This window comes from Loxodonta africana, chromosome 1 (assembly GCF_030014295.1).
Source record: "Loxodonta africana isolate mLoxAfr1 chromosome 1, mLoxAfr1.hap2, whole genome shotgun sequence".
Classification (NCBI taxonomy): domain Eukaryota; kingdom Metazoa; phylum Chordata; class Mammalia; order Proboscidea; family Elephantidae; genus Loxodonta; species Loxodonta africana.
The window spans coordinates 16988778-17013992 of NC_087342.1; the positions used below are offsets into that span (position 1 = coordinate 16988778).

The following is a 25215-nucleotide window of genomic DNA, read 5'->3' on the forward strand; positions in this document are numbered from 1 at the left end:
AACTCAGTAGAAAGTAAGTGGAGCAGAATTGAGGAAATGGAACTCAGAATTAGCAAGCTTGAAGATAAAACACTTGGCAACAATGGATTTGAAGAAAAATCAGATAAAAGGATTTTAAAAAATGAAGAAACTCTAAGAATCATGTGGGATTCTATTACGAATAAGCTACGAGTGACTGGAGTACCAGAACAGGACAGGATAACAGAAAACACAGAGAAAATTATTGAAGATTTGTTGGCAGAAAACATCCCTGATATCGTGAAAGATAAGTTAGCTATCCAAGATACTTATCCAACCCCATACAAGGTTGATCCCAAAATAAAGTCACCAAGACATATTATAACCAAACTAGCCAAAACCAAAGATAAAGAGAAAATTTAAAGAGCAGCCAGGGATAAACGAAAAGTCATCCACAAAGGAGAGTCAATAAGAATAAGCTTGGACTACTCAGCAGAAACCATGCAGGCAAGAAGGCAATGGTATGACATATATAAGGTACTGAAGGAAAAGAACTGCCAGCCAAGAATCATATATCCAGCAAAACTCTCTCTCAAATATGAAGGCAAAATTAGGACATTTCCAGATAAAAAGAAGTTTAGGGAATTTGCAAAAACCAAACCAAAACTACAAGAAATACTAAAGGGAGTTCTCTGGTTAGAAAATCAATAATATCAGATATCAACCCAACACTAGAACACAGGACAGAGCAACTAGATATCAACCCAGATAGGGAAATCACAAAAATAAATAAAGATTTTAAAAAACGCTCAAACCAAGGAAATGGCGATGTTATTATGTAAAAGATGACAACATTGAATCTATTAATAAAGAAGGAGTAAATAAAGTAGGCATAGATCTTTCATCTGGAGAGAAAACAAAGGCAATATAGGGAGATAAAAATTAGGTTTAAACTTGGAAAAATAGGGGTACATAATAAAGTAACCACAAAGGAGACTAACAATCCTACACATCAAAATAAAATACAAGAAAAACATAAAGATTCAGCAAAAACAAAATTAACAACAATGAAAAAGAGGAACATACAATTTACAAAGAAAAACTACTCAGCACAAAAAATTAAAGGGAAAAAATAAACTGTCAACAACACACAAAAAAAGACGTCAAAATGACAGCACTAAACGCATACCTAACCATAATCATGCTGAATGTAATTGGACTAAATGCACCAATACAGAGACAAGCAGTTGCAGAATGGATAAAAAAAAAAACACCATCTGTCTATATGCTGCCTACAAGAGACAGACACACAGACTTAAAGATACAAGCAAACTAAAACTCAGAGGATGGAAAAAAATATGTCAAGCAAACAACAATCAAAAAAGAGTAGGAATGAGAAACAAACTGCCAACTTCATATGGAAGGGCAAGAGGCTCCGGAAAAGTAAAGCATTACTGAAGAAGAAGAACAAAGTGGGAGGCCTCGTTCTACCTAATTTTAGAACCTATTATACTGCCACAATAGTCAAATAGCCTGGTACTGGTACAACAACAGATACATAGACCAATGGAACAGAATTGAGAATCTAGACATAAATCCATCCCCATAAGAGCAGCTGACATTTGACAAAGGCCCCAAAACATTTAAACGGGAAAAACACAGTCGTTTTAACAAACGGTGCTGGCATAACTGGATATCTATCTGCAAAAAATGAAACAATACCCATACCTCACACCATGAACAAAAATGAGCTCAAAATGGATCAAAGACCTAAATATAAAATCTAAAATGATGAAGATCATGAAGAAAAAATAGGGACAACGTTAGGAGCCCTAATACATGGCATAAACACTATATAAAACATTATTAACAACGCAGAAGAAAAACTAGATAACTGGGAGCTCCTAAAAATCAAACACCTATGCCCATCCAAAGGATTCACCAAAAGAGTAAAAAGATTACCTACAGACTGGGAAAAAGTTTTTAGCTATGACATTTCTGATCAGCTCCTGATCTCTAAAATCTACATGATGCTGCAAATACTCAACTACAAAAAGACAAATAACCCAACTAAAAAATGGGCAAAAGATATGAAGACACTTCACTAAAGAAGACATTCAGGCTGCTAACAGATACATGAGAAAATGCTCATGATCATTAGCCATTAGAGAAATGCAAATCAAAACTACAATGACATTCCATCTCATCCCAACAAGGCTGGCATTAATTCCGAAAACAGAAAATAATAAATGTTAGAGAGGTAGAGAGACTGGAACACCTCTACAGTGCTGGTGGGAATGTAAAATGGTACAACCATTTTGGAAATTGATTTGGCGCTTCCTTAAAAAGCCAGAAATGGAACTACCATATGACCCAGCAATTCCACTTCTTGGAATATATCCTAGAGAAATAAGAGCCTTGACATGAACAGATATATGCACACCCATGTTCAATGCAGCACTGTTCATAATAGCAAAAAGATGGAAACTACGTAAGTGCCCATCAACAGATGAATGGATAAATAACTTATGGTATGTTCACACAACGGAATACAACGCAACGATTAAGAACAACGATGAATCTGTGAAACATTTCATAACATGGAGGAACCTGGAAGACATTATGCTGAATGAAATTAGTTGCAAAAGGACACATATTGTATGAGACCACTATTATAAGGACTCTAGATAAAATTTAAACACAGAGGAAAATATTCTTTGATGGTCACTCGGGTGGAGAGGGAGGGAGAGGGATAGTAGACGAAAAATTATTTTAGGTGAAGGGAAGGGCAACACACAACACAGGGGAAGTCAGTACAACTGGACTAAAGCCAATGCAATGTTTCCTGAATACAACCAAATGCTTTGAAGGCCAGAGTAGCAGGGACGGGGACCTGGGGACCATGGTCTCAGGGGACATCTAGGTCAACTGGCATAACAAAATGTATTAAGAAAATGTTCTGCATCCCACTTTGGTGAGAGGCATCTGGGGTCTTAAATGCTAGCAAGCGGCCATCTAAGATGCATCAATTGGTCTCAACCTACCTGGAGCAAAGGAGAATGAAGAACACCAAAGACATATGGTAAAGATGAGCTTAAGAGACAGAAAGGGCCATATAAACCAGAGGCTCCATCAGTCTGAGACTGGAAGAACTAGATGGTGCCTGGCTACCACTGATCACTGCCCTGACAGGGAGCACAACAGAGAATCCCTGCCAGGGCAGGAGAACAGTGGGATGCAGATCTCAAATTCTCGTAAAAAGACAAGGCTTAATAGTGTGACTGAGACTGGAGGGACCCTGACAGTCATGGTCTCCCGACCCTCTGTTAGCCCAAAATTGGAACCATTCCCATAGCCAACTCTACAGGCAGGGACTGGACTGGATTTTAAGACAGACAATGATACTGGTGATAAGTGAGCTTCTTGGCTCAAGTGGACACTTGAGTCTATGTGGGCAACTCCTGTCTGGTGGCACGACGAGAAGGAAGGGGGGACAGGAGCTGGTTGAATGGACATAGGGACTACAGGGTGGAAAGGAGGAATGTACTGTCTCATTAGGAGGAGAGCAGCTGGAAGTTCATAGTAAGGTGTGTATAACTTTTTGTATGAGAGACTGACTTGATTTGTAGACTTTCACCTAAAGCACGATAACTTAAAAAAAAAAAAATCTCAGGAGCCAATAAAGAAAAAGACTCCCATTCGATAAAATGGGGCATCAAAAAGAATAATGAATGTAGCTGTCTAAAGCATATGAAAAGCTGAGTTCATAATACTATAAAAGAAAGAAAGAACATACTTCCCATCAAAAACAAACATATACACACAAAACCATCAGACATGACTAGAAGTACCCTGGCCATAAACTCCTTATTCAAAAACGTGGCAATTAAAAGGAAAGAATTCATAATTCAAACTATAACTCAGGGTTACTAAATAGACCTGGTTTATAATGAAAAATTCTTCACAGAATTCCAGGTAATGAAAGTGGAAAGAATAATAGAAAACTGTCATTGTGCAACCCCTAAAGAATTAATTTACTTGAGCAATAATTAATGGACGAAACAATCACATAAAAGGTTGAAAGGGTACTTTGAAATGCAAGTAACCATCCAAACCTATTAATTGCTAAAGTGGGAAAAGTAGATATTGCATGTACTAGGCATCACCTATAAAGTTATTCTGCAAACAAACAAACAAAATCTGAATCTAATCGAGCATCTAGAGCTAACTTCTATTTACAAGAAGTACACGGAATTGTAGAACAAAAAAACACACAAGGAAATCCACAATTTGGGACATTTTATATATAGTCAGAAACCCTGGTGGCGTAGTAGCTAAGAGCTACGACTGCTAATCAACATGTCGGCAGTTTGGAATCCAGCAGCCACTCCTTGGAAACCCTACGGAGCAGTTCTACTGTGTCCTATAGGGTCACTATGAGTCAGAATCTACTCAATAGCAACAGGTTTGGTTTGGTATATGTGAGTTGGAATCAACTCAACGGCAACGGGCTATATGACAACTGACCTGGTTCAGTAATAAATCAGTGTCATAAAAAAGGCCGGAGGAGGTATGCAGGTACTGCTCAGATTAAAAGACCTGGCCTAACCTGATTTAAAAAAACCAACTTTAAAAAGACGATAAAGGGGATATTTGATCATGAACTGCGTAGCAGAAGATATCAGGAAGTTATTATTAATTTTGTTACTGATATTGTACATACAAAGACAATGTCCAAACTTTTCAGAGACTCATACTGGAATATACAGGGGTGAAGTGGCTTGACGTCTGCGATCTGAGGGACAGAATAGGACAAAAGCAATGAAGTAAACGTGGCCACATCTTAATATTTGCTGAATTCAAGTTATAGGTACATGGGGGTTCATTGTATTATATGCATTGTATTATACTACTATTTTTGTATATATTGGTAAATTTTCATGATAAAACATTAAAAAAGAATAATATCCCCAAGATGGTGAAGTCCATCTTGTCTTCAAACAATTGTTACCACTTATAGAAAATAACTTTCAACCTCAAAGCAGGGCATACTAATGGGTTGTCATGGTACTATCCTCTAATTCCTAAACGTATCCAGAAAACCAAACCAATTACCATGGAGTGGATTGCAACTCATGGCGACTCCACGCGTTTCAGAGTAGTACTGCACGTCACAGAGTTTTCAATAGATATGACCTTTTGGAAGGAGATCACCAGGCCTTTCCTCCGAGATACCTCTGGGTGAATTCGATCCACCAACCTCAGTTAGTAGCGCTTAACCGTTTGTGCCACTCAGGGATACCTCCAAAAGGTAGAAAACTGCCCAAATTCCTTCGCTAAGGAGAAGAATCGTACATTTTTCCTTAATGTTTTCCTTTGGGTTAAGGGAAAATTAAGAAAGTAGATGACTCTTACAAATTCTCTGCCGTAAAACAATGGCTATGAGATATTTAGCTATATCCAACCCCTGCCCTTCTCTCTCCCTCAGCCAATGGTTTTGTCTTGAAATTCAGAGACATGGAAACCATCATTTCTGAATTTCCTCAACTTCCTGCCTCCGTGTACAGGATGACATGCATTCTGCCTCCCACTCTTTTCTTCCTGAGTTAATGCAGAGGGTATGCCCCCTCCCTTTCAAGCTAATTCCTTTGTCTATTCTCTGGATCCTGCCTATCTTGATTCTAAGGGTCAAAGCTGTATTAATGATATCCTTTCTGCCCTATATCTTCCTTTCCCATTCAAGACGCTCAGGGTCAATGATGACCTCTGTATTTTTAAATCCTTATACGTCTTTGGCCCCCTCGAAAAGTTAAGGCAGTATCATTAATTTCCATGGTAAATATAACACCTCTACTACTGATTCTCAAATTTGATTCCATCTTCAAATGCCTGAAGGACCGCAAGAGGATAAAAATACTTCGACTTTGACTGCTCTGATTTTATTTGTTTGGTAAGAGGGGGTTCTGTAAACGATTTCATTTAAAAACAGTGGTTCCACTGCTTTACCAGAAAATTCTACTCCTTTAAAAACCAGGAATCTATTCATCATCAGTTTCATTTACAATTTTAAAGATTATTTATAATAGTCTTTTTTTATATTAGCATGGCCTTTCTTTATTAGAAATAAATCTCATAATGTCAGGGATTTTGTTCTACTCACTACTGGATCTCAGGGGCCCAAATATTTATTGAATGAATAAATGCAGCCGGTATGGAAAATCCACAGGTGGCTGAACAAAATTCAGAGAACTAACAAATTCGTTTTGCTTCAGGGCAAAATGTCAGCATTTTCTTAAATCATAATCTTAATATTCAATTATTCTTAATCAACAATTCATGTAATATTCTCACAGCTGCCTTACCCAGTGTCCTCCATTAACGCCAGAGTGATTCGAGAGAGGACTCGGTTCTGGGTGTGAGAGCCAGTCATTGCTTCATTCTGAAAAGCACCAACAGATTATAATTAGAAGACTGAACTAGAGCCTTGCTACTCCCAGTAACAGCTATGGTTTCTCTGACACATATTTCAATCACCTTAAGTGTGAGAAGTTGACAGAACATTCACTTAAACATGGTAAAATACATAAGCCTTCTTTAAAGAGACAAGACTGACGCTCAAAGTGAAATCTATTTTCTTCCTCAAATGTCTCCATTGCATACTATTTCTCTAGGGTGGTAGGCAACTGGCATTTAGAACTCGGTAATGAAAATGAAGATTGACATATATGGAAATAGAAATACTGTAAAAATACTACAGTCTCTAAGCAGAGGAAAGTGGGTGGCTGAGACAGATAATACCAGGGGAAAAACTTGCCTGAATTACACAGAAAATGGTTTCACAACCCTCAACTTTATGATCACAGAAATATACAGTAATATGTAAAAGAAGTATGATAGGTTCATAGGATCTCAGAATTCACACAAGGGACCTAAAAAATCATCAAGGTCTACTATCCATATTATATTTACATCATGAAATTCCTACCATGAGGTCATCTAACGAGGGAGAGTTCACTACTTCTTATGAAAGCTTATTCTATCTTTGGGCAGCTCTGATTATTCAAATCTTTATCTTGAACAGTGAATGGTCATCTCAAGTACTTTTAACACATCCCTTTTTTTTATAGTTTAAGGACACAAAGTTCATGTCAGAGAAAAGAGGATATTGGTGTAATTACCACTCTCATGTTGTATTCTTAAATAAGGTACATACATTTTCATTTCTGGCCAATCCACAACTTTCCGGAGGGGATCACTTGAGAAAATTGTTAGGGAAAATAAACTGAAATTCCCAAGGCAGAATTAAATGTATATTTCTTCCATAAGTTCCCAGCACTGGTACTCTGCAGTCACCTAGGTAAGAACAGGAGCCCTGATGGCACAGTGGTTCAGAGCTATATCTGCTAACCTAAGTCAGCACAAGGATTAATTTCATTTCTTTCACAATTTGACCAATTTTGGTCATCGTGCATGTATGCTGCAACTATCTAATTATCATCTAATTATCTAAACATACCTTTAAAAATAAAAAAATGTACGGGCCTTTTGATTCAGAAATTCCATTTCCAGGAATTTATTCTTTCTCTTTCTCTATAAACAAAACTGACCCTATGCCAACTTTCTAACTCTATCCCCCTGGAAACCTAATCATGTGGAATGTCAGCTGAGTTACCAGGTAAAAATACTTACGGAAAAAAGATCCCCTGATATGTCTCTGGAGTGGATTTACTGGAAATACCTTTTGGGAAGCCACAGTCTGGCACTCCCCTGTGTGCCGTGATTCTTAGGGGCATGCCCCTTGCAAGGAACTGGAAACTATGCCTGTGGAGCTATTAAAAAACGTACTGGTTCCCATTTGGGATACGGCACTTGTAAGCCAGGGTGGTTCCTACCCTCATCTGTGGCGGTGGTGTACCCTTGCCCTTGAGCTGGAGGGGGAGGGGGAGAGGCACAGGGACTGCTGTGTGGAACACAGAGATGTCTGACCTGCCCTGCTAGCATGCTGTGCTTCCTGTTCAGTATCCTTCTTTTGTGAAACTTTTGCCAGCATGGCCTGTTCAGGTCTTGTGAGTTTGATTGTTTAGGGGAACATAAGACCACCCACTAGAAGGCATTGGAGATAACTGGAGTAGTTGCTCATCTGAGCATTGTTTGTGATAAAAAATTTAAAACATGGTTGTTTCTTAACAACTATGTATTACGTAGTGTGTAGTATAATACTACATAGTATTAACTGTATGTTATAGCCATACTACATAGTATTATATTGTATGTAGTTGTTGAAAAAAAAAAATGAGTATGTAGATCCAAGTACACAGTCTATTTTGTTGAAGCATGTGTTTCTGCAATGTGAATGAGTTCATGTGAGATTGGTAAATAATGGAATGACAACAGTATAACAACGGACCACATTCATTCATAATGATTTTTCCCAGCCGTTTTAATATTTAGCACCATGAAATAAAAGTAGCTAAACACAAAGTGCACAAATACAGCTAAACACAGAAAACAACAAAGAAATAATGTACTGTACACGATGCCTGTTCACTTCATGTTCTTCCTCTCTATCTCGGAAGTCCTTTACTGCATCGTTCTCCCTAATCTTTGTGCATCTCATCCTTGTCTCCATTATTGAGATTTACAGCTCCCTGTCAAGTTAACTCTTGCTTCTTGTTGTTTTTTACAGTAAAGAAATCCTAGAGTAAATACACGGCTTTACTTATTGGAAATTTGATGTCTTTTTACACTGCGATAGTATTTTTGTTATGACTTATTGTTTTTTTATACTCTGGTTACTTGTTTTTTCCTCATAGGTCTGGTTATTTTTAGTGTCCGGTTTTGAAGAATGAATTTTTCAGGAAAGCATAGATTTCATTATAGCAGAAGTGCTTGCACTGTGTTAGAAAGATGTCTAAGATACTTTATTTAGTGTAAAAAGTTGTATAAATGTACAAACCCATTTGTGTGGTTTCTAAAAAAAAATTATACATACACGCACAACGCATTTCTGGAAGGGGATACGAAAAACTTAAACAGAAACGGGGCCTGGAGAACTGAAGGGGAAAAGGGCCTTTTATCTTTTTATTTTATAACCTATTATACTATTCGAATAACTTTTACCATGAGTATGAATTACATTTGTTAAAGAAAAAAAATTTCAGTACACTTTTAAAATAAACTGACCTCTAATAACCGCTTTTCCCAATGGTTGAGCTCAGTGCCCATACCACCTTGATTTTCAAGTTCCATTCCCTCCAGAATTGGACAGTTAAAGTGCTTTCGTGCTTCATCCTAAGAATCAGAAAACAGACAGAACCCCATAAAAGTACCATAACGGGAAAATCTTTATCACAATGGATATAATAGACATTAAAAAATTACTTTGGTGAGAAGAGAGAACTTCTTTTAAAAAGTTTTTAGTATAATTAAATATTTTGATGCTGTCATATTCCTCTTTGCTAGTAAACTGCTATGTCTCAATATGTTATCCTCTATTTGAAGACTTTCACTCTAAGTTACATATATTTCAAAAAAGTTAGACTAGTATGGCTGTCAATTATACATCCTGTTATCAACAATGACTTTAGTGCAGATATAAACTGTTCTTATTACAGGTAAGTCCTTGTAGAGAAAAAAGTTGCTTAATAGAACATAATTCTGCTTATTTGATTTTCTGTCCTTTATAAAAAGACTTGCAGAGACTGCAAATATCCCAAGAGCAGTTCAAAACGTCAGAAGGCAGAGAGCTGTGTGTAGTCAAGGAAGGGGAAGAGAAAAACAGGCTAATTCTGTCATTAAGTTAGGGGATGAAAGGAATCTCAAGTGAAACAACTGGCAATAATGCTAATACAAGAGGACCAGTGATTCTAAAAAGTGCTGGCTTAAAGCAATGGGTAGGATGGGGCCATGAGAATTACTGCCAAATTTCCATTTCCTCATACTTCTCTTGGCCTGTAGCTTCAGTGTACCGGCTTTATATTAGTTCTCCTACTGTCAGGCTCTGTAATAACAAGTTCTTAAACAATAATGATTAGCAAGGAAAGGACTAGAATGAAGGAAAAGAACAGATGGCTCATGATACGAAAAAATTTTCCCTAATACTTACAACAACACGAGGTGTTACCAGGAGATACACAGTGTGATGGACTCTCTTGTTATCCCGAACATCCCATGATCTCTCCACTTTTCGAACTACTTTATCACTCCACTGATATAATCCAAGACTACAATTACAGAATGGAAGGACAGTCATTTTTCTAAATTCATAACTGCTTTAAATGTAAAAGTGCTCAGGAATGGCAAAATGAGATTAAAATATTTCAAAGGTTACTGTGTAACAAGCCCATGCAAAGTACGTGATAAGCATTTTCTAATTTAATCTTTTCAATAACCCTGTAAGAGTATTATCACTATTTTGCAGGTAATGAAGACAGAAGCTTAGAGAGATTAACTTGCTCTAGTTAACATAGCTAAGACTTGACTAAGTTGACAATGAATTACTTCCTTTTGACAAATGTTAACTGGATAAAGGAAAAGCAAGTCCACAATGTGCGGCTAATCGCCTCCATGAACAACTGCCTCCTTTGCCATGAGACCAGAAGAACTAGATGGTGCCCAGCTATCATTACCAAACATTTTGATCAAAGGCTCCACAGATGAATCCTGATCAAAAGGGGAAAAATACAGAACAGAAAACCTCAAATTCCCAGGAACTCCTGACTTTCTGGAGCCATGGAGGCTGGATGAACCCCTGAAACTAATCCCCTGAGATAATCTTTAAACCTTAAATCAAAAATATCTCTAAACTCTTTGTTTTTTTTTTTTTTTACAATAATATTTATTGTGTTTTAGGTGAAAGTTTACACAGCAAATTAGGTTCCCCTTTAACAATTTTTATATGAGTTGTTCCATGCTATTGGTTACAATTTTTACAACACATCAGCATTCTCATTATTTCCACTGTTTGTTCTGTTTCCATTGATCTAGCTTCCCTTCCCCTCCTTGCCTTCTCATCTTTGCTTTTGGGTAAATGTTTACTATTTGGTCTCATATAGTTAATTGTTTAAGGGAGCACATTATTCATGTGTGATCGTTTATTTTATAAGCCAGTCTATTATTTGGCTGAAAGGTGACCTCCAGAAAAAGTTTCAATTCGAAGTTCAAAGGGTATCTTAGGGTGATAGTCTCAGTGGTTTCTCTAGTCTCTATTGGTCTAGTAGGTCAGGCCTTTTTTAGAAATTTGAGTTTTGTTCTACATTTTTCTCTCAATCTATCCAGTACCTTCTATTGTGTCCCTGGTCAGAACGGTAGACAGTGGTAGCTGGGCACCATCTAGCGCATCTGGTCTCAAGTTTGAAGAGGTTGTGGTTCACGTGGGCTATTAGTCCCGTGGACTAGTTTCTTCTTTGAGCCTTTGATTTCCTTCATTCTCTTTTGCTTCATATGAGTAGAGACCAATAGTTGTATCTTAGATGGCCACTCACAAGCTTTTAAGATCCCAGACACTACTCAACAAACTTAGATGCAGAACATTATATTTATGCCAGTTGACTAAGCTGTCCCTGAGATTATGGCCCACACACATATTTTTGGTTGTTTTTACTGTTGTTGCAAAATTGTATGTTATAGTATTTGCTGAAACTGTCCATTTTTCTCATATACTTCTTAGTGTCCTTATTTACCTTGGTCAAGCTGTGCTGACTTCACCCATATTGGGCACTGCCTTTCCTATCACCAAAAATAACAAGTGTCTACTATCTAGAAAATGACTCCCCCTTCTTCTCCTTCCCATCCCTGGTAACCATCAAAGAACATTGCTTTCTTTGTGTATATCTATCCTTGACTTTTTATACTAGTGCAACCATACAATGTTTGTCTTTTTGTGATTGACGTATTTCACTCAGTATAATGTCCTCCAGATTCATCTATGTTATGTTTTGTGGACACCTCATTATTCTTTTAGAGTTATGTAGTATTCCATTGTATGCATGTACCACAATTTGTTTATCCATTCATCCACTGATGGTCACTCAAGTTTTGATGTTTTTCCTATCGTGAATAACGCTGTAATGAACATGGGTGTGCACATGTCTATTCGTGTCACTGCTTTTATATCTCTAGGAGTAGGGTTGCTGGATCTTAAGGAATTTCTACTTCTAGCTTTTTGAGGAAGCACCATATTGTTTTCCATAGTGGTTGTACCATTGTACAATCCCACCAACAGTATATAAGAGTTCCAATTCCTCCCGAGCATTTGTTGTTTTCTGTTTTTTTGATCATTGCCATTTTTCTGGGGTGAGATGGTATCTCACTGTAGTTTTGATTTGCAACTCTGTAAGGGCTAATGATCACAAGCATCTCTTCACGTGTTTGTTAGTCGCCTGAATGTCCTCTTCAGTGAAGTGCCTGTTCGTGTCCTTTGCCCATTTTTTGATTGGATCGTTTGTCTTTTTATTGTTGAGTTGCTGAAGTTTTCTATGCATTTTAGAGATTAGGTCCTCGTCAGATGTCATTGCCAAAGTTTTTTTCCTAGTCCATAGGTTCTCTTTTTTACTCTCTTGGTAAAAGTCTTTTGATAAACGTAAGCATTTAATTTTCAGGGGGTCCCAGTTACCTAATTTATCTTCTATCGTTATGCATTTTTAATTTTGTTTTCCATATAAAAGTTGGAGATTAGTTTTTCCATTTCATTGAAGAATGCTGCTGGGATTTGGATCGGGATTGCATTGTATCTGTGGATCACTTTGGTAGTGCTGACATTTTCACAATGTTAAATCTCCAATCCATGGGCATGGAATGTTTTTCCATTTACATAGATCTCTTTTAGTTGCCTGCGGTAGTGTTTCATAGTTTTTCTTGTATAAGTCTTTTATGTCCCTGGTTGGGTTTATTCCTAGGTATTTTATCCTTTTGGGGGCTACTGTAAATGGTACTGCTTTCTTGATTTCCTTTTCAGAGTCCTCCTTGTTGGTGTAGAGGAACCCAACTGATTTTTGTGTGTTGATCTTGTACCCTGCCACTTCGCTGAATCCTTCTATTAGCATGATTCTGTGCATAGGATCATGCCGTCTGCAAACAAGGATAGTTTTACTTCTTTCTTTCCAATAAAAAAAAAAAAAAAAAAAACAATATGGATACCCTTTATTTCACTTTCCTGCCCTTATTGTTCTAGTGAGGACTTCTAGTACAATGTTGATTAAGTGGTGATAAAGGGCATCTTTTTCTTGTTTCCGTTCTCAAGGAGAATGCTCTCAATCTTTCTCCACTGAGAATAATGTAGGTTATTGGTTTTGCATATATAGCCTTAATTATGTTGAACGATTTCCCTTCTATTCCTATTGTGCTGATAAGTTTTTATCAGGAAAGGGTGTTAGATTTTATCAAATGCCTTTTCTGGATCGACTGAGATGCTCATGTGATTTTTTTTTTATTTATTATTTATGTGGTGGATTACATTGATCGATTTTCTAATGTTGAACCATCTTTACACACTTGGTATGAATTCCAGTGGATCATGATGTATTATATATTTGATATGCTGTTGAACTCTGATGGCTAGAATATTGTTGAGAAATTTTGTGTCTACATTTGTGTCTGTAATTTTCTTTTTCAGTGGTGTCTTTGCCTGGCTTTGGTATTAGGGTTATGCTGTCTTCATAGAATGAATTAGGGAGTACTCCTTCCTTTTGTATGTTATGGTAATAGTTTCAGTAGATTTGGTGTCAACTCTCCTCTGAATGCTTGGTAGGCTTCTCCAGTGAAGCTGTCTGGGCCAGGGCTTTTTTTGTTGTTGGGAGTTTTTTTTTATGACCTCTTCAATTTCTTCTTTTGTTTTGGGTCTGTTCAAATTTTCTACCTCTATTTGTGTTGGTTTTATTTGTGTTAGTTTAGGTAGGTAGTGTGTTTCTAGAAATTTGCCCGTTTCTAACAGGTTTTCAAATTTGTTGGAGTACAATTTTTCATAATATTCTGTTATGATCTTTTTTATTTTAGTTGGTTCTGTTGTAATGTCACCCATCTCATTTCCTATTTTGGTTATTTGCACCTTCTCATGTTTTTCCTTTGTCAATTTTATTGGTTCTTTCAAAGAACCAACTTCTAGTCTTGTTGATTCTTTGTTTTTCTGTTTTCTCTTTCTTTTATTTCTGCTCTGATCTTGTTCCCTTTTTTCTGGTGACTGTGCAACTTCTTTTGCTGTTCCTTTTCTATCTGTTTGGGTTGTAGGGTTAAGCTACTGATTTTGGCCCTTCTTTTTTGATGTGTGCATTTACTGCTACAAATTCTCCTCTGAACACTGCTTTTGTTGCATCCCAAAAGTTCCTGGTATGTTTTCATTTTACTTGATTCTAAAAATATTTTAATTTCATTTTTAATTTCTCCTATTGCCCAACAGTTTTTAAGCAAGGCGTTACTCAGTTTCCATGCACTTGATTTCTTCCCTTTTTCTTTCTGTTATTGATTTCTAGTTTTATAGCGTTACAATCAGAGAAGACGCTTCGTGTCATTTCTACGTTTTTGAGTTTATCGAGACTCGCTTTGTGGCCTAAAATATGGTCTATTCCAGAGAATAATCCATATGCATTGGAAAAGTATATGTACTGCGCTGCCATTGGGTGGTGTGTGCTGTATGCCTGTGAGGTCGAATTGGTTGATTGTGTTATCTAGATCATTCGTGTCTTTGTTGAGTTTCTTTCTAGTTGTTCTGTCCATCGTTGAAAGTAGTGTGTTAAAGTTTCCTACTATTATTGTAGAACTGCCTACCTCTCTTTTCAATTATGTTACCGTCTGTTTTATGTATTTTGGAGATCCGTCATTGGTTGCATGAATATTTTTTATGGTTATATCCTCTTTGTAGACTGACCCATTAATCATTATATAATGTCCTTCTTTCTCTCTTATAATGGATTTTGACTTAAAATCTATTTTATCAGAGATCATTATTGCCACTCCTGCTGTCTTTTGGTTACTGTTGGCTTGATTTTTTTTTTCATCCTTTAATTTTTAACCTACTTATGTCTTTGTGTCTAAAGTGAGTCTCCTGTAGGCAACACATTGATGGGTCCTTTTTTTGAAATCCATCCTGCCACTCTCTGTCTCCTAACTGGTGCATTTAAACCATGTACATTCAGTGGGATTACTGATAGGTATGAATTTACTGCTGCCATTTTGTTATTTTATTTTCGTGGTGTTAACGGTTTCTTTGCTTAATTTTCTGTACTGAGTTATTTTTGTTTATGGATTTTCTTTTCATGTCCTTCATTGTTGTTGATTTTGTGTTTACTGAGTCTTTTTGATTTCCTTCTTTATTTTGGTGAGTAGATTTTTTTTTTCTGGTGTGGTTACGCTGAAATTTACCTTTATCTTCCCAAGTTTAAAACAGTGTATTATATCCTGATATCATCTTGACTTCCTCTCCATATGGAAGTTCTACAGCTACACCATTTAATCTTTTTTGTTTTGAAGTTGTCATTGTTCACAGATTGACATCTCTGGTTCTCTGTTCTCAGTTTTGCGGCTTTACTTTTGAGAATTCTTTATCAGGGTTGGTATCTGGATGTTGGGGTTCTCTGTCCTAATCTCATTTTTTTTTCTGATGTTGTTGGTTCTCTGTCCGAAAGACTCCTTTTAATACTTCTTGTAAGGTTGGTCTGGTTTTTACAAATTCCCTTAATTTCTGTTTATCTGGGAATGTCCTAATTTTGCTATCATATTTGAAAGATAATTTTGCTAAATACATGATGCTTGGTTAGGAATTCTCTTCTTCCAAGATTTTATACATGTTATCCCATTGCCTTCTTGTCTGCATGGTTTCTGCCAGGAAATCAGTGCTTTGCCTTATTGATGCCCGTTTGTAGGTGATATTTCGTTTTTCATGAGCTGTTCTCAGAATTCTTTGTCTTTGGTTTTGGAAAGTTTGATTATTATGTCTTGGTGGCTTTCTTTTGGGGTCTATTCTGTGTAGGGTTCATTGAGCTTCTTGGATGGAAACCTTTTCGTCTTTTATGATATTAGGGAAGTTTTCAGCCAATAAATCTTCAAAAATTCTCTCTGTACTTTTATTTTTCTCCTCCTGTTCTGGAATTCCTATTACATATAATTATTTATCTTGATAGTGTCCCATCTAACTTTTAGGCTTTCTTCATTTTTCTTCAGTCTTTTTTCTCACTGTTCCTTAAACAAATTAGTACCAAGGGATTTGTCCTTTATTTCACTGATTCTTTCTTTCAATGATTCAATTCTACTTCTATGTCCTTCCATTGATGTATCTATTTCTGATATTTTATTATTAATCTCCTGGATTTCTAGTTGTTGTTTTTGTATGGTTTCTAGCTGTGTATTTATTTATTTTGTCATTTTGTTCTTGTATTGTTTTCCTGAATTCTTCTAGGGTTTTGTATGTGTGTGTGCCCGCATGCACACATACACGCATTTTAGGTGAAAGTTTACAGAACAAATTAGTTTCTCATTAAGCTGTTAATAGACAAATTGTTTTGTGACATTGGTTGCCAACCTCATGATGTATCAACACTCTCCCTTTCTCCACCCTGGGTTCCTTGCTTCCATTAGTCCAGTTTTCCTGTCCCTTCTTGCCTTCTTATCTTTGCTTTTGGGCTGGTGTGCCCATTAGTCTCATACACATAATCGAATTACAAAGCACGTTCCTTACGTGTTATTGTTGCCTTGACAGACCTGTCAAATCTTTAACCAAAGGGGGAACCTCAGAAGTGACTTCACTACTCAGTTAAAAGGGTGTCCAGGGGTCTTCTAGGGTTTTGTCTGTGTTTTCCTCGATCCCTTTGAAGATCCTATACACAAGTCTTGAATTCCTGATCAGGAACTTCAATTACCATTTCTTTCTCAGGAAGGTGTTCTGACCATTTAATTTGGTCATTCGTTTAAGCCATCTTATCCTGTTTCTTCATATAATTTGTTATTGTCTGCTCTCTCTGAGGCATTGTAGTATTAATTTATTTATATATATTTTTATTGATTATGTTTGTTTTGTGCTGAGTTTTTAAATTTGTTTCAACGTATCCACAACTTTTTTTCTTCTCTTTCTCTTTAGAATGTCTTTCTTCCTTTGTATTATTTTAATTGCTGTTTTGTGGCTTCGGTGTCTGTGTGACATTGGTGGTGTCTGTTGGCTGGGCATGATTTCCTCTTATTAGTGGGTATGGTGGATCCCACCCACATGCAAATCCTCTGTGGTTAGCTTGTATGTCCTCCCTTACCGGATTGAGTGGAGGTGGGGGAGCAAGTTCTTTCCCTGATACTGGGTGACAAGCGTTGGGTAGTCAGGGTCCCTCCAGAGCCCCTGTGGAACCATGACTTCCTCCCAGGTTGGTGCTAGCAGTTAGTGCATTCTCTGGAGGTCAGAGCAGGACATCTCTGTATCCACTGTGAGGGAATTCTACCCAAATGGACGGGGTACGCCTGCTATATGTGCACAAATTGACATCTTAGTAGGTGGTGGGTTATTAACAGGTTTTGGTGCAAGTGGAGAAGGCCCGCAGAAACTGTTTGGGTATGGGATGTGTGACACACTGCCAGGCAGATGCTGGATGAGGGCACTAGGATCTCCTGCTCATCATTGGGCAGAGATGTAGATGGTGCCTGTCAGGATGTGACAGGCATTGCTGATGAGATGATGTGTCTGTCCGGCCAGTCACTGGGACATAGGCACAGGGAAGGTTCTCACCAGTCACTGGGTTGGGTGCTGTGTTGCCAGATGGTCAGGGTGATGGTGCATGGGTCACCAGTCACCGTGTGGGTGACACAGGAAATTGCACGACTGGTTATCAGATGGGTGATGTGGCAGGGGTGGCGGTGGGGGGAGTCTCATGCCCCTGGTCAGCACTCTGGTGGCAGGAGCACATGCCAATGATCACTGGGAAGGCGGGACAGCTCAGGGGTAGGCAAAGTGGGCAAAGGGCTCCTGCACCTCAGGGAGGGGGTGGTGGGCATGACTGGGCCTGTGCATCTGTGCTGGGCTCCTACACCTCAGGAAGGGGTGGTGGGCCTGGCCAGGTTTGAGCACACCTGTGCAGGAATCCTACACATCAGAGATTGGGTGGTGGGTGTGATCAGGATTGTGCACCTTGGCTCCATCTGCCTGCACCTCAGGGAACACACTAACACAGATGACTGCTTATGTTGGGCCAGTTATAGTGGGGGTGAGGGGAGACTCCAGTTGTTATTCTGTAGGTTGACTTTTCATTGGATAACTCCCATATAAATGGCCAGGTGCCTCCACCAACAAGTAGTCCCTATACTAATTCCTAGCTCCCGCCTTCCTGTACTCACCCGAGGGGCTGAAGCTCTCACCTGCCCCTCTCTTCTCTTCCCCTTTAAAAAAAAAAAAAAAATTTTTTTTTTTTTTAACTCCTCCACAAATGTGCATCCCCTTGTCTATGCTTTCTCATTCTCTGAGGCTTTGATGACTCAGTCTGTTTCATTTGCTCTAAAGGCATTTTCCTGTGGTTCCCAGGTTTTAAAGCTATACCACTCCCTCACTTCCTCCCTTCAGGGGTACCCTGTCCCTGGCCATGTCCTGCCCAGCTTGTGATTTCTTTCAGGGGTTGTTTGCAGAGACTCCCTGCCAACAGCTGTGCTCTCAGCATTTTCTTTCCTGGGTTCCTCACTCCGGGTTGTTGTTTGATGCTGTTGCAAAAGGGTCATGCTGCTCCGTGCTGGCAAGCAGGGTGCAGTTGATCTGCGAATCTGTTTTTCCGCTGACCTCTCCTTCCAATCGGTGCTTAGTCTGTTTCTTGAACTCTCTGTTTGATGTTCTGGTACCTGAACTCGTTTTTTGTGCCTGTTTTACTTAGTTTCTTCACTCTTTGTTGTTAGGAGATCATCACGGTGTGTGTATCGAAGGCGCCATATTGACCGGAACTTCCTCCTCTAAAGTCTTCTTAAAACCAAACGATAGTTTAGCTTAACTAGTAAAGAATATCTGCCTTGAGCATTTTGCTCTTTTAAGAACCATCTATATGGGATCAAATTGACAATAGCAACTTGAAAGGCTAGACAGGAAACTTAGGGGGCAGTGAGTTTATGTTAACAGGGAAAGAACAACTCAGAAAAGGAGAGTGAGAATGGTTGCATAACTCAAAAAGTATATTCAATCTCACTGAATTGTACATGTAGAAGCTGTTGAATAGGTATACGTTTTGCTCTGTATACTCTCAGCAACAATGGCAAAATAAATAAAATTGAAAAAAAGCAAGTCCAGAGAAAGATCCAAGTATGTAAGAAAAATTATTATACAATAAAGATGGCATTTTCATTTAATGGGAAAGGATAACATTAATAACTGTGCCCTGAAATTCATTACCCACCTCAGAAAAAAAAGTTAAACCCTTATTTCATCCCATGTACAAAAAAAAATTCCAGAGAGGTCATCAAAATGGTAAAGATCTCTGAAAACTCCTTCCTCCACGAAAGCAACAAGAAAACTAGCAAAAAAAAAAATTCAGAATCAACCTTTTCAGAACTCTAGAAATCAACTAAAGGCTTGGAACAAGCTGGGAAAATTTTACTCAAGAACAGTAGATGCCTCTCAGAAAGAATAGCAAGCTTCGCGTTGTTTTCCCACTCCCTTTTCTCCAGTTCTACGATATCCTTAAAAACTATGATCCACAATCGTAGTGAAAATGAAAAACCTGGCAACCCCTGGAAAGGTAAGAACAAGGTTAGAGCTCCTTCAAAGCCTCATTCCCAGAAAATGTTCATTACTTGACTTCTCTGGTGGTTCCCTGGAATACCCCACTTGCAAGACTGTCTTTATTTGACCTAACTCAGAGCTTACCTAGTGCAAAATGCGTTTTCCCAGGGACGTTTGTAAAAAAACATTTAGAGGCGTAGTGGTTAAGTGCTACAGCTGCTAACCAAAAGGTCTGCAGTTCAAATCCACCAGGCGCTCCCTAGAAACTCTGTTGTGCAGTTCTACTCTGTCCTATAGGGTCACTATGAGTTGGAATTGACTCGACAGCAATGGCTTTGGTTTTTTGGGTTTGGGTTTAACTTCATAGCTGCCTGAGGTAGTAGAGTTTCCAAGGAGGTAGTAGATAACAGTCGGGTCAAACAATAAGCTAACCAAAAAGCTTAAAAGGAAAAGCTGGGGAATGAGATGTCCACGATAGCTTTGAAAAGCACCAACATATTCTTGGGAATATACAGAGACATGCATGCATGGGGTTGTGAGCGTGCCTAGAGCTGTAGGCATCCTCAGGAAATCCCTTAGAGTGTCTTTTAGTACTACCATGCCTTGTGATTAAAGTCAATGGAAAACTACAACCCAATTACGACATACTACTAATGGACCCTTTAGGAATAAATGTTTGGATCACCCCACCACGCAAAGAACCACGACCAGCTGAGATGCCTGCTAAGGGCAAAGGGAATACAGAATGAGTGGTAGAAGAAGGTAGTTCTAAATACCAGCTAAAACCACACAAGTAGTTGCAGAAACAAGAACTGTAATTATTTTAATTATTTCTTCCTTGTTTTGCTATGTGTATGACTGCATTGTTGTTGCTGTTAGGTGCCATCGAGTCGGTTCTGACTCATGGTGACCCTATGCACAACAGAACAAAACACTGCCCGATCCTGCACCATCCTCATAATCGCCACTATGCTTGAGCTCATTGTTGCAACCACTGTGTCAATCCACCTCATTGAAGGTCTTCCTCTTTTCCACTGACCCTGTGCTTTACCAAGCATGATGTCTCTCTCTAGGGACTGATCCCTCCTGACAACATGTCCAAAGTATGTAAGACGCAGTCTCGCCATCCTTGCCTCTAAGGAGCATTCTGGCCGCACTTCTTCCAAGACAGATTTGTTCGTTCTTTTGGCAGTCCATGGTATATTCAATATTCTTCACCAACACCACAATTCAAAGGCATCAGTTCTTCGGTCTTCCTTATTTGTTGTTCAGCTTTCACATGCATATGATGCGATTGAAAATACCATGGCTTGGGTCAGGCGCACCTTAGTCTTCAGGGCGACATCTTTACTTTTCAACACTTTAAAGAGGTCCCTTGCAGCAGATTTACCGAATGCAATGCATCTTTTGATTTCTTGACTGCTGCTTCCATGGCTGTTGATTGTGGATCCAAGTGAAATGAAATCCTTGACAACTTCAATCTTTTCTCCATTTATCATGATGTTGCTCCTTGGTCCAGTTGTGAGGATTTTTGTTTTCTTTATTTTGAGGTGCAATCCATACTGAAGGCTGTGCTCTTTGATCTTCATCAGTGAGTGCTTCAAGTCCTCTTCATTTTCAGCAAGTAAGGTTGTGTCATCTGCATATTGCAGGTTGTTAATGAGTTTTCCTCCAATCCTGATGCCCCATTCTTCTTCATACAGTTCAGCTTCTCGGATTATTTGCTCAGCATATAGACTGAGTAGGTATGGTGAAAGGATACAACCCTGACACACCTTTCTTGACTTTAAACCATTTAGCATCCCCTTGTTCTGGCTGAACAAATGCCTTTTGATCTATGTAAAGGTTCCTCATGAGCACAATTAATTGTTCTGGAATTCCCATTCTTTGCAATGTTATCCATAATTCGTTACGATCCACACAGTCAAATGCCTTTGCATGGTCAATAAAACACAGGCAAACATCCTTCTGGTATTCTCTGCTTTCAGCCAGGATCCATCTGACATCAGCAATGATATCCCTGGTTCCACGTCCTCTTCTGAAATGGGCGTGGATTTCTGGCAGTTCCCTGTCGATATACTGCTGCAGCCATCTTTGAATGATCTTCAGCAAAATTTTGTTTGTGTGTGATATTAATGACATTGTTTTATAATTTCCACATTCAGGTGGATCACCTTTCTTGGAAATAGGCATAAATATGGATCTCTTCCAGCTGGTTGGTCAGGAAGCTGTCTTTCATATTTCTTGGCATAGAAAAGTGAGCACCTCCAGTGCTGCATCCGTTTGTTGAAACATCTCAACTGATATTCCATCAATTCCTGGAACCTTATTTTTCGCCAATGCCTTCAGTGCAGCTTGGACCTCTTCCTTCAGTACCACTGGTTCCTGATCATACGCTACCTCTTGAAATGGTTGAACACTGACTAGTTCTTTTTGGCATAATGATTCTGTGTATTCTTTCCATCTGCTTTTGATGCTTCCTGCGTTGTTTAATACTTTCCCCAGGGAATCCTTCACTATTACAACTCAAGGCCTGAATTTTTTCTCCAGTGTTTTCGGCTTGAGAAACATCGAACGTGTTCTTCGCCTTTGGTTTTCTATCTCCAGCTCTTTGCACATGTCATTATAATACTTTAGTCTTCTTGAGCCGCCCTTTGAAATCTTCTGTTCAGTTCTTTTACTTCATCATTTCTTCCTTTTGCTTTAGCTGCTAGATGTTCAAGAGCGAGTTTCAGAGTCTCCTCTGACATCCATCTTGGTCTCTTCTTTCTTTCCTGTCTTTTCAACGACCTCTTGCTTTCTTCATAGATGATGTCCTTGATATCATTCCACAACTCGTCTGGTCTTCGGTCACTAGTGTTCAATGCGTCAAATCTATTCTTCAGATGGTCTCTAAATTCAGGTGGGATATACTCAGGTCATATTTTGGCTCTCGTGGACTTCTCTGATTTTCTTCAGTTTCAGCTTGAACTTGCATATGAGCAATTGACGGTCTGTTCCACAGTCGGCCCCTGGCCTTGTTCTGACTGATGAGATTGAGCTTCCATGGTCTCTTTCCACAGATGTAGTCAGTTTGATTCCTGTGCGTTCCATCTGGCGAGGTCCATGTGTACAGTCACCGTTTATGGTGGTGAAAGAAGGCGTTTGCAATGAAGTTGTCGTTGGTCTTGCAAAATTCTATCATTCGATCTCCGGCATTGTTTCTATCACCAAGGCCATATTTTCCAGCTACCGATCTTTCTTCTTTGTTTCCAGCTTTCGTATTCCAATCACAGTAATTCTCAATGCATCCTGATTGCATGTGTGATCAATTTCAGACTGCAGAAGCTGATAAAAACCTTCAATTTCTTCACCTTTGGCCTTAGTGGTTGGTGCATAAATTCGAATAACAGTTGTATTATCTGGTCTTCCTTGTAGGCATGTGGATATTATCCTATCACTGTCAGCGTTGTACTTCAGGATAGATCTTGAAATGTTCTTTTTTACGATGAATGCAATACCATTCCTCTTCAAGTTGTCATTCCCAGCATAGTAGACTGTATGATTGTCCAATTCAAAACGGCAAATACCAGTCCATTTCAACTCACTAATGCCTAGGATATAGATGCTATATATATATATAGAAAGTATATTTGTTTTCTTCCCTCTCTTATTCTGTTACTTATTATAAAATACACGATGTAAACAGGGCTAGTGTGTTTTTGGTTGTACCATGTTAGGCGGAAGTATGACTTTATAATTGTCTTTGTTTAGAGATTATGTACGGTTTAAGGAGATATGTACAAGTGCCAAGTTGATAAGGGGTGGACTATGACGGTTAAGGTTATGTGTCAACTTGGCTAGGCCTTTATTCTCAGTGGTTTAGCAGATATTATGAATTCATCCTCCATTTTGTGATCTGATATGAGCAGCCAATCAATTGAAAGGGAAGTTTCCTTGGGAGTGTAGCCTGCATCCAACATATATGGGTGTTCTGGCAATGATCGCACTCTCTGGATCTTGTATCCAGCTCTGACCTGTGGTTCTTGGTGAGCTAGGTTTGGGGATTTGCCAGCTCCCACATCCCTGTGAGCCAGTAGCCTGCCGTTTGACCTGTCAATTTTGGGTTCATCAGCCCCTACAACCATGTGAGTCAGGAGAAGCCTCCATCCTGACGCCTGACCTAAGGATTTGGGACTTGCCAGCTTCCACAGCTGCATGAGCCATATACGCTTGACTGCTGGAGTGGTTTTGCCCCTCTAGAGAACCTAGCCTAAGACAACTGGACAGTGTTTTGTTCTACTGTACACAGGTTCACCATGAGTTGGAATGAACTTGACAGCACCTAACAACAACAACAACATCTAGCTATTTTAATAGAGATCATTTTAATTGAAGGAAAATATACATAAAGTAAACTTTAAGTATATGGATTGATTAAATTTTTACCCTACACTCATATACCACCACCCTCATCAAGATATACAAGTGTCAGCACCCTAGAAGGTTTACTCATGCCCCTTCCCAATCTATACCCAACTTAACCTGCCCCCTGAAGTAAAGCCAATATTTTGACTTCTATTGTTGGCTATTTTTAAACTTCATATAAATGAGGTATCTGACTTCTTTTGCTCCATACTATATCTGTGAGATTAACCTATGTTGTTGCATATAGTAACAGTGTCATTTCCCATTATATGCATATGCTACAACTTATTTACCCATTCTACTGTGGGTGGGTCTTTGGGTGGATTCCATTTTTTGGCTATTAATAACAAAACTGCCATGAACATTCTCGTACAAGTCTTTTTCTGGACATGTGCTCTTAATTTTGAGATTTATCTTTTATATAAATGCATGTAAATGGTTACAGTTCTATGACTGATGGTCTATGTAAAATTTTTGATAATTTTCATTTTTACTATTGTTTATTTTAGGCATTGAGCCTCTTGATCTGTGTTAAAATGCTGTGTTAAATATCTGTTAATACGTAAACATTGTTGCATATAGGCAATAATTATCATAAAACCAAAATATAACCAACTAATATTTTCTCCCAATCCGACCATATTATAAAGTAATGCAAATTATAATATGCCTGACAAGAAAAGTCCTGACTCTTTGAACAATTCACTTATGCTTTCTTTATCACAATTTCTTTATCCATAAAATAAAAGGATGAAGCTAAATAACCTGTTATATTTTACTTTGTTTTAATACTTACTGTTTCCTTAGACTGATCACCGAGCCACCATTTTTTATGGAATATAACTTGCTAGGATTCTCATATTCTAGCCTTAGCATTCTCCAAATTAAAGAGAAAAATAAGAACAAAAATAACCAATACCTATTATTAAAAGGGGGGAGACCATCTGCAAATCTTGAAGTTAGAGGTTTTCCATCTTTATCATGGTAGAATGCAAACAGCCCAGCAGAGAAGCCCTGTAAGAAAAAGTTCAAACTGTCTTAAAGGGAAAAATATAAAGTCTGATAACAAAAAATACACTGTCTGCTGCCTAAGAGATCACTGACATTACTACATAAAAGCCCTATGTCAATAAGTATACAAAAACGTCTCATTTATTAGAACTGGACAATGAAGTGTTCTATAT

The 25215-nt window shown here is 38.4% G+C and overlaps 1 protein-coding gene across 2 annotated transcripts in view; it reads right to left on the reverse strand.

The window, feature by feature from the left end:
* LMLN (leishmanolysin like peptidase) overlaps nt 1–25215 on the reverse strand; it is a 106255-nt gene that overhangs the window by 47685 nt on the left and 33355 nt on the right. For both annotated transcript variants that reach the window (XM_003412951.4, XM_003412952.4), the window contains exons 8-11: nt 24951–25045; nt 10064–10181; nt 9142–9249; nt 6321–6397 (exon numbers count right to left, since the gene is read on the reverse strand). In XM_003412951.4, coding sequence (XP_003412999.2) covers nt 6321–6397; nt 9142–9249; nt 10064–10181; nt 24951–25045 — 398 coding nt within the window. The remainder of the gene's footprint in view (nt 1–6320; nt 6398–9141; nt 9250–10063; nt 10182–24950; nt 25046–25215) is intronic.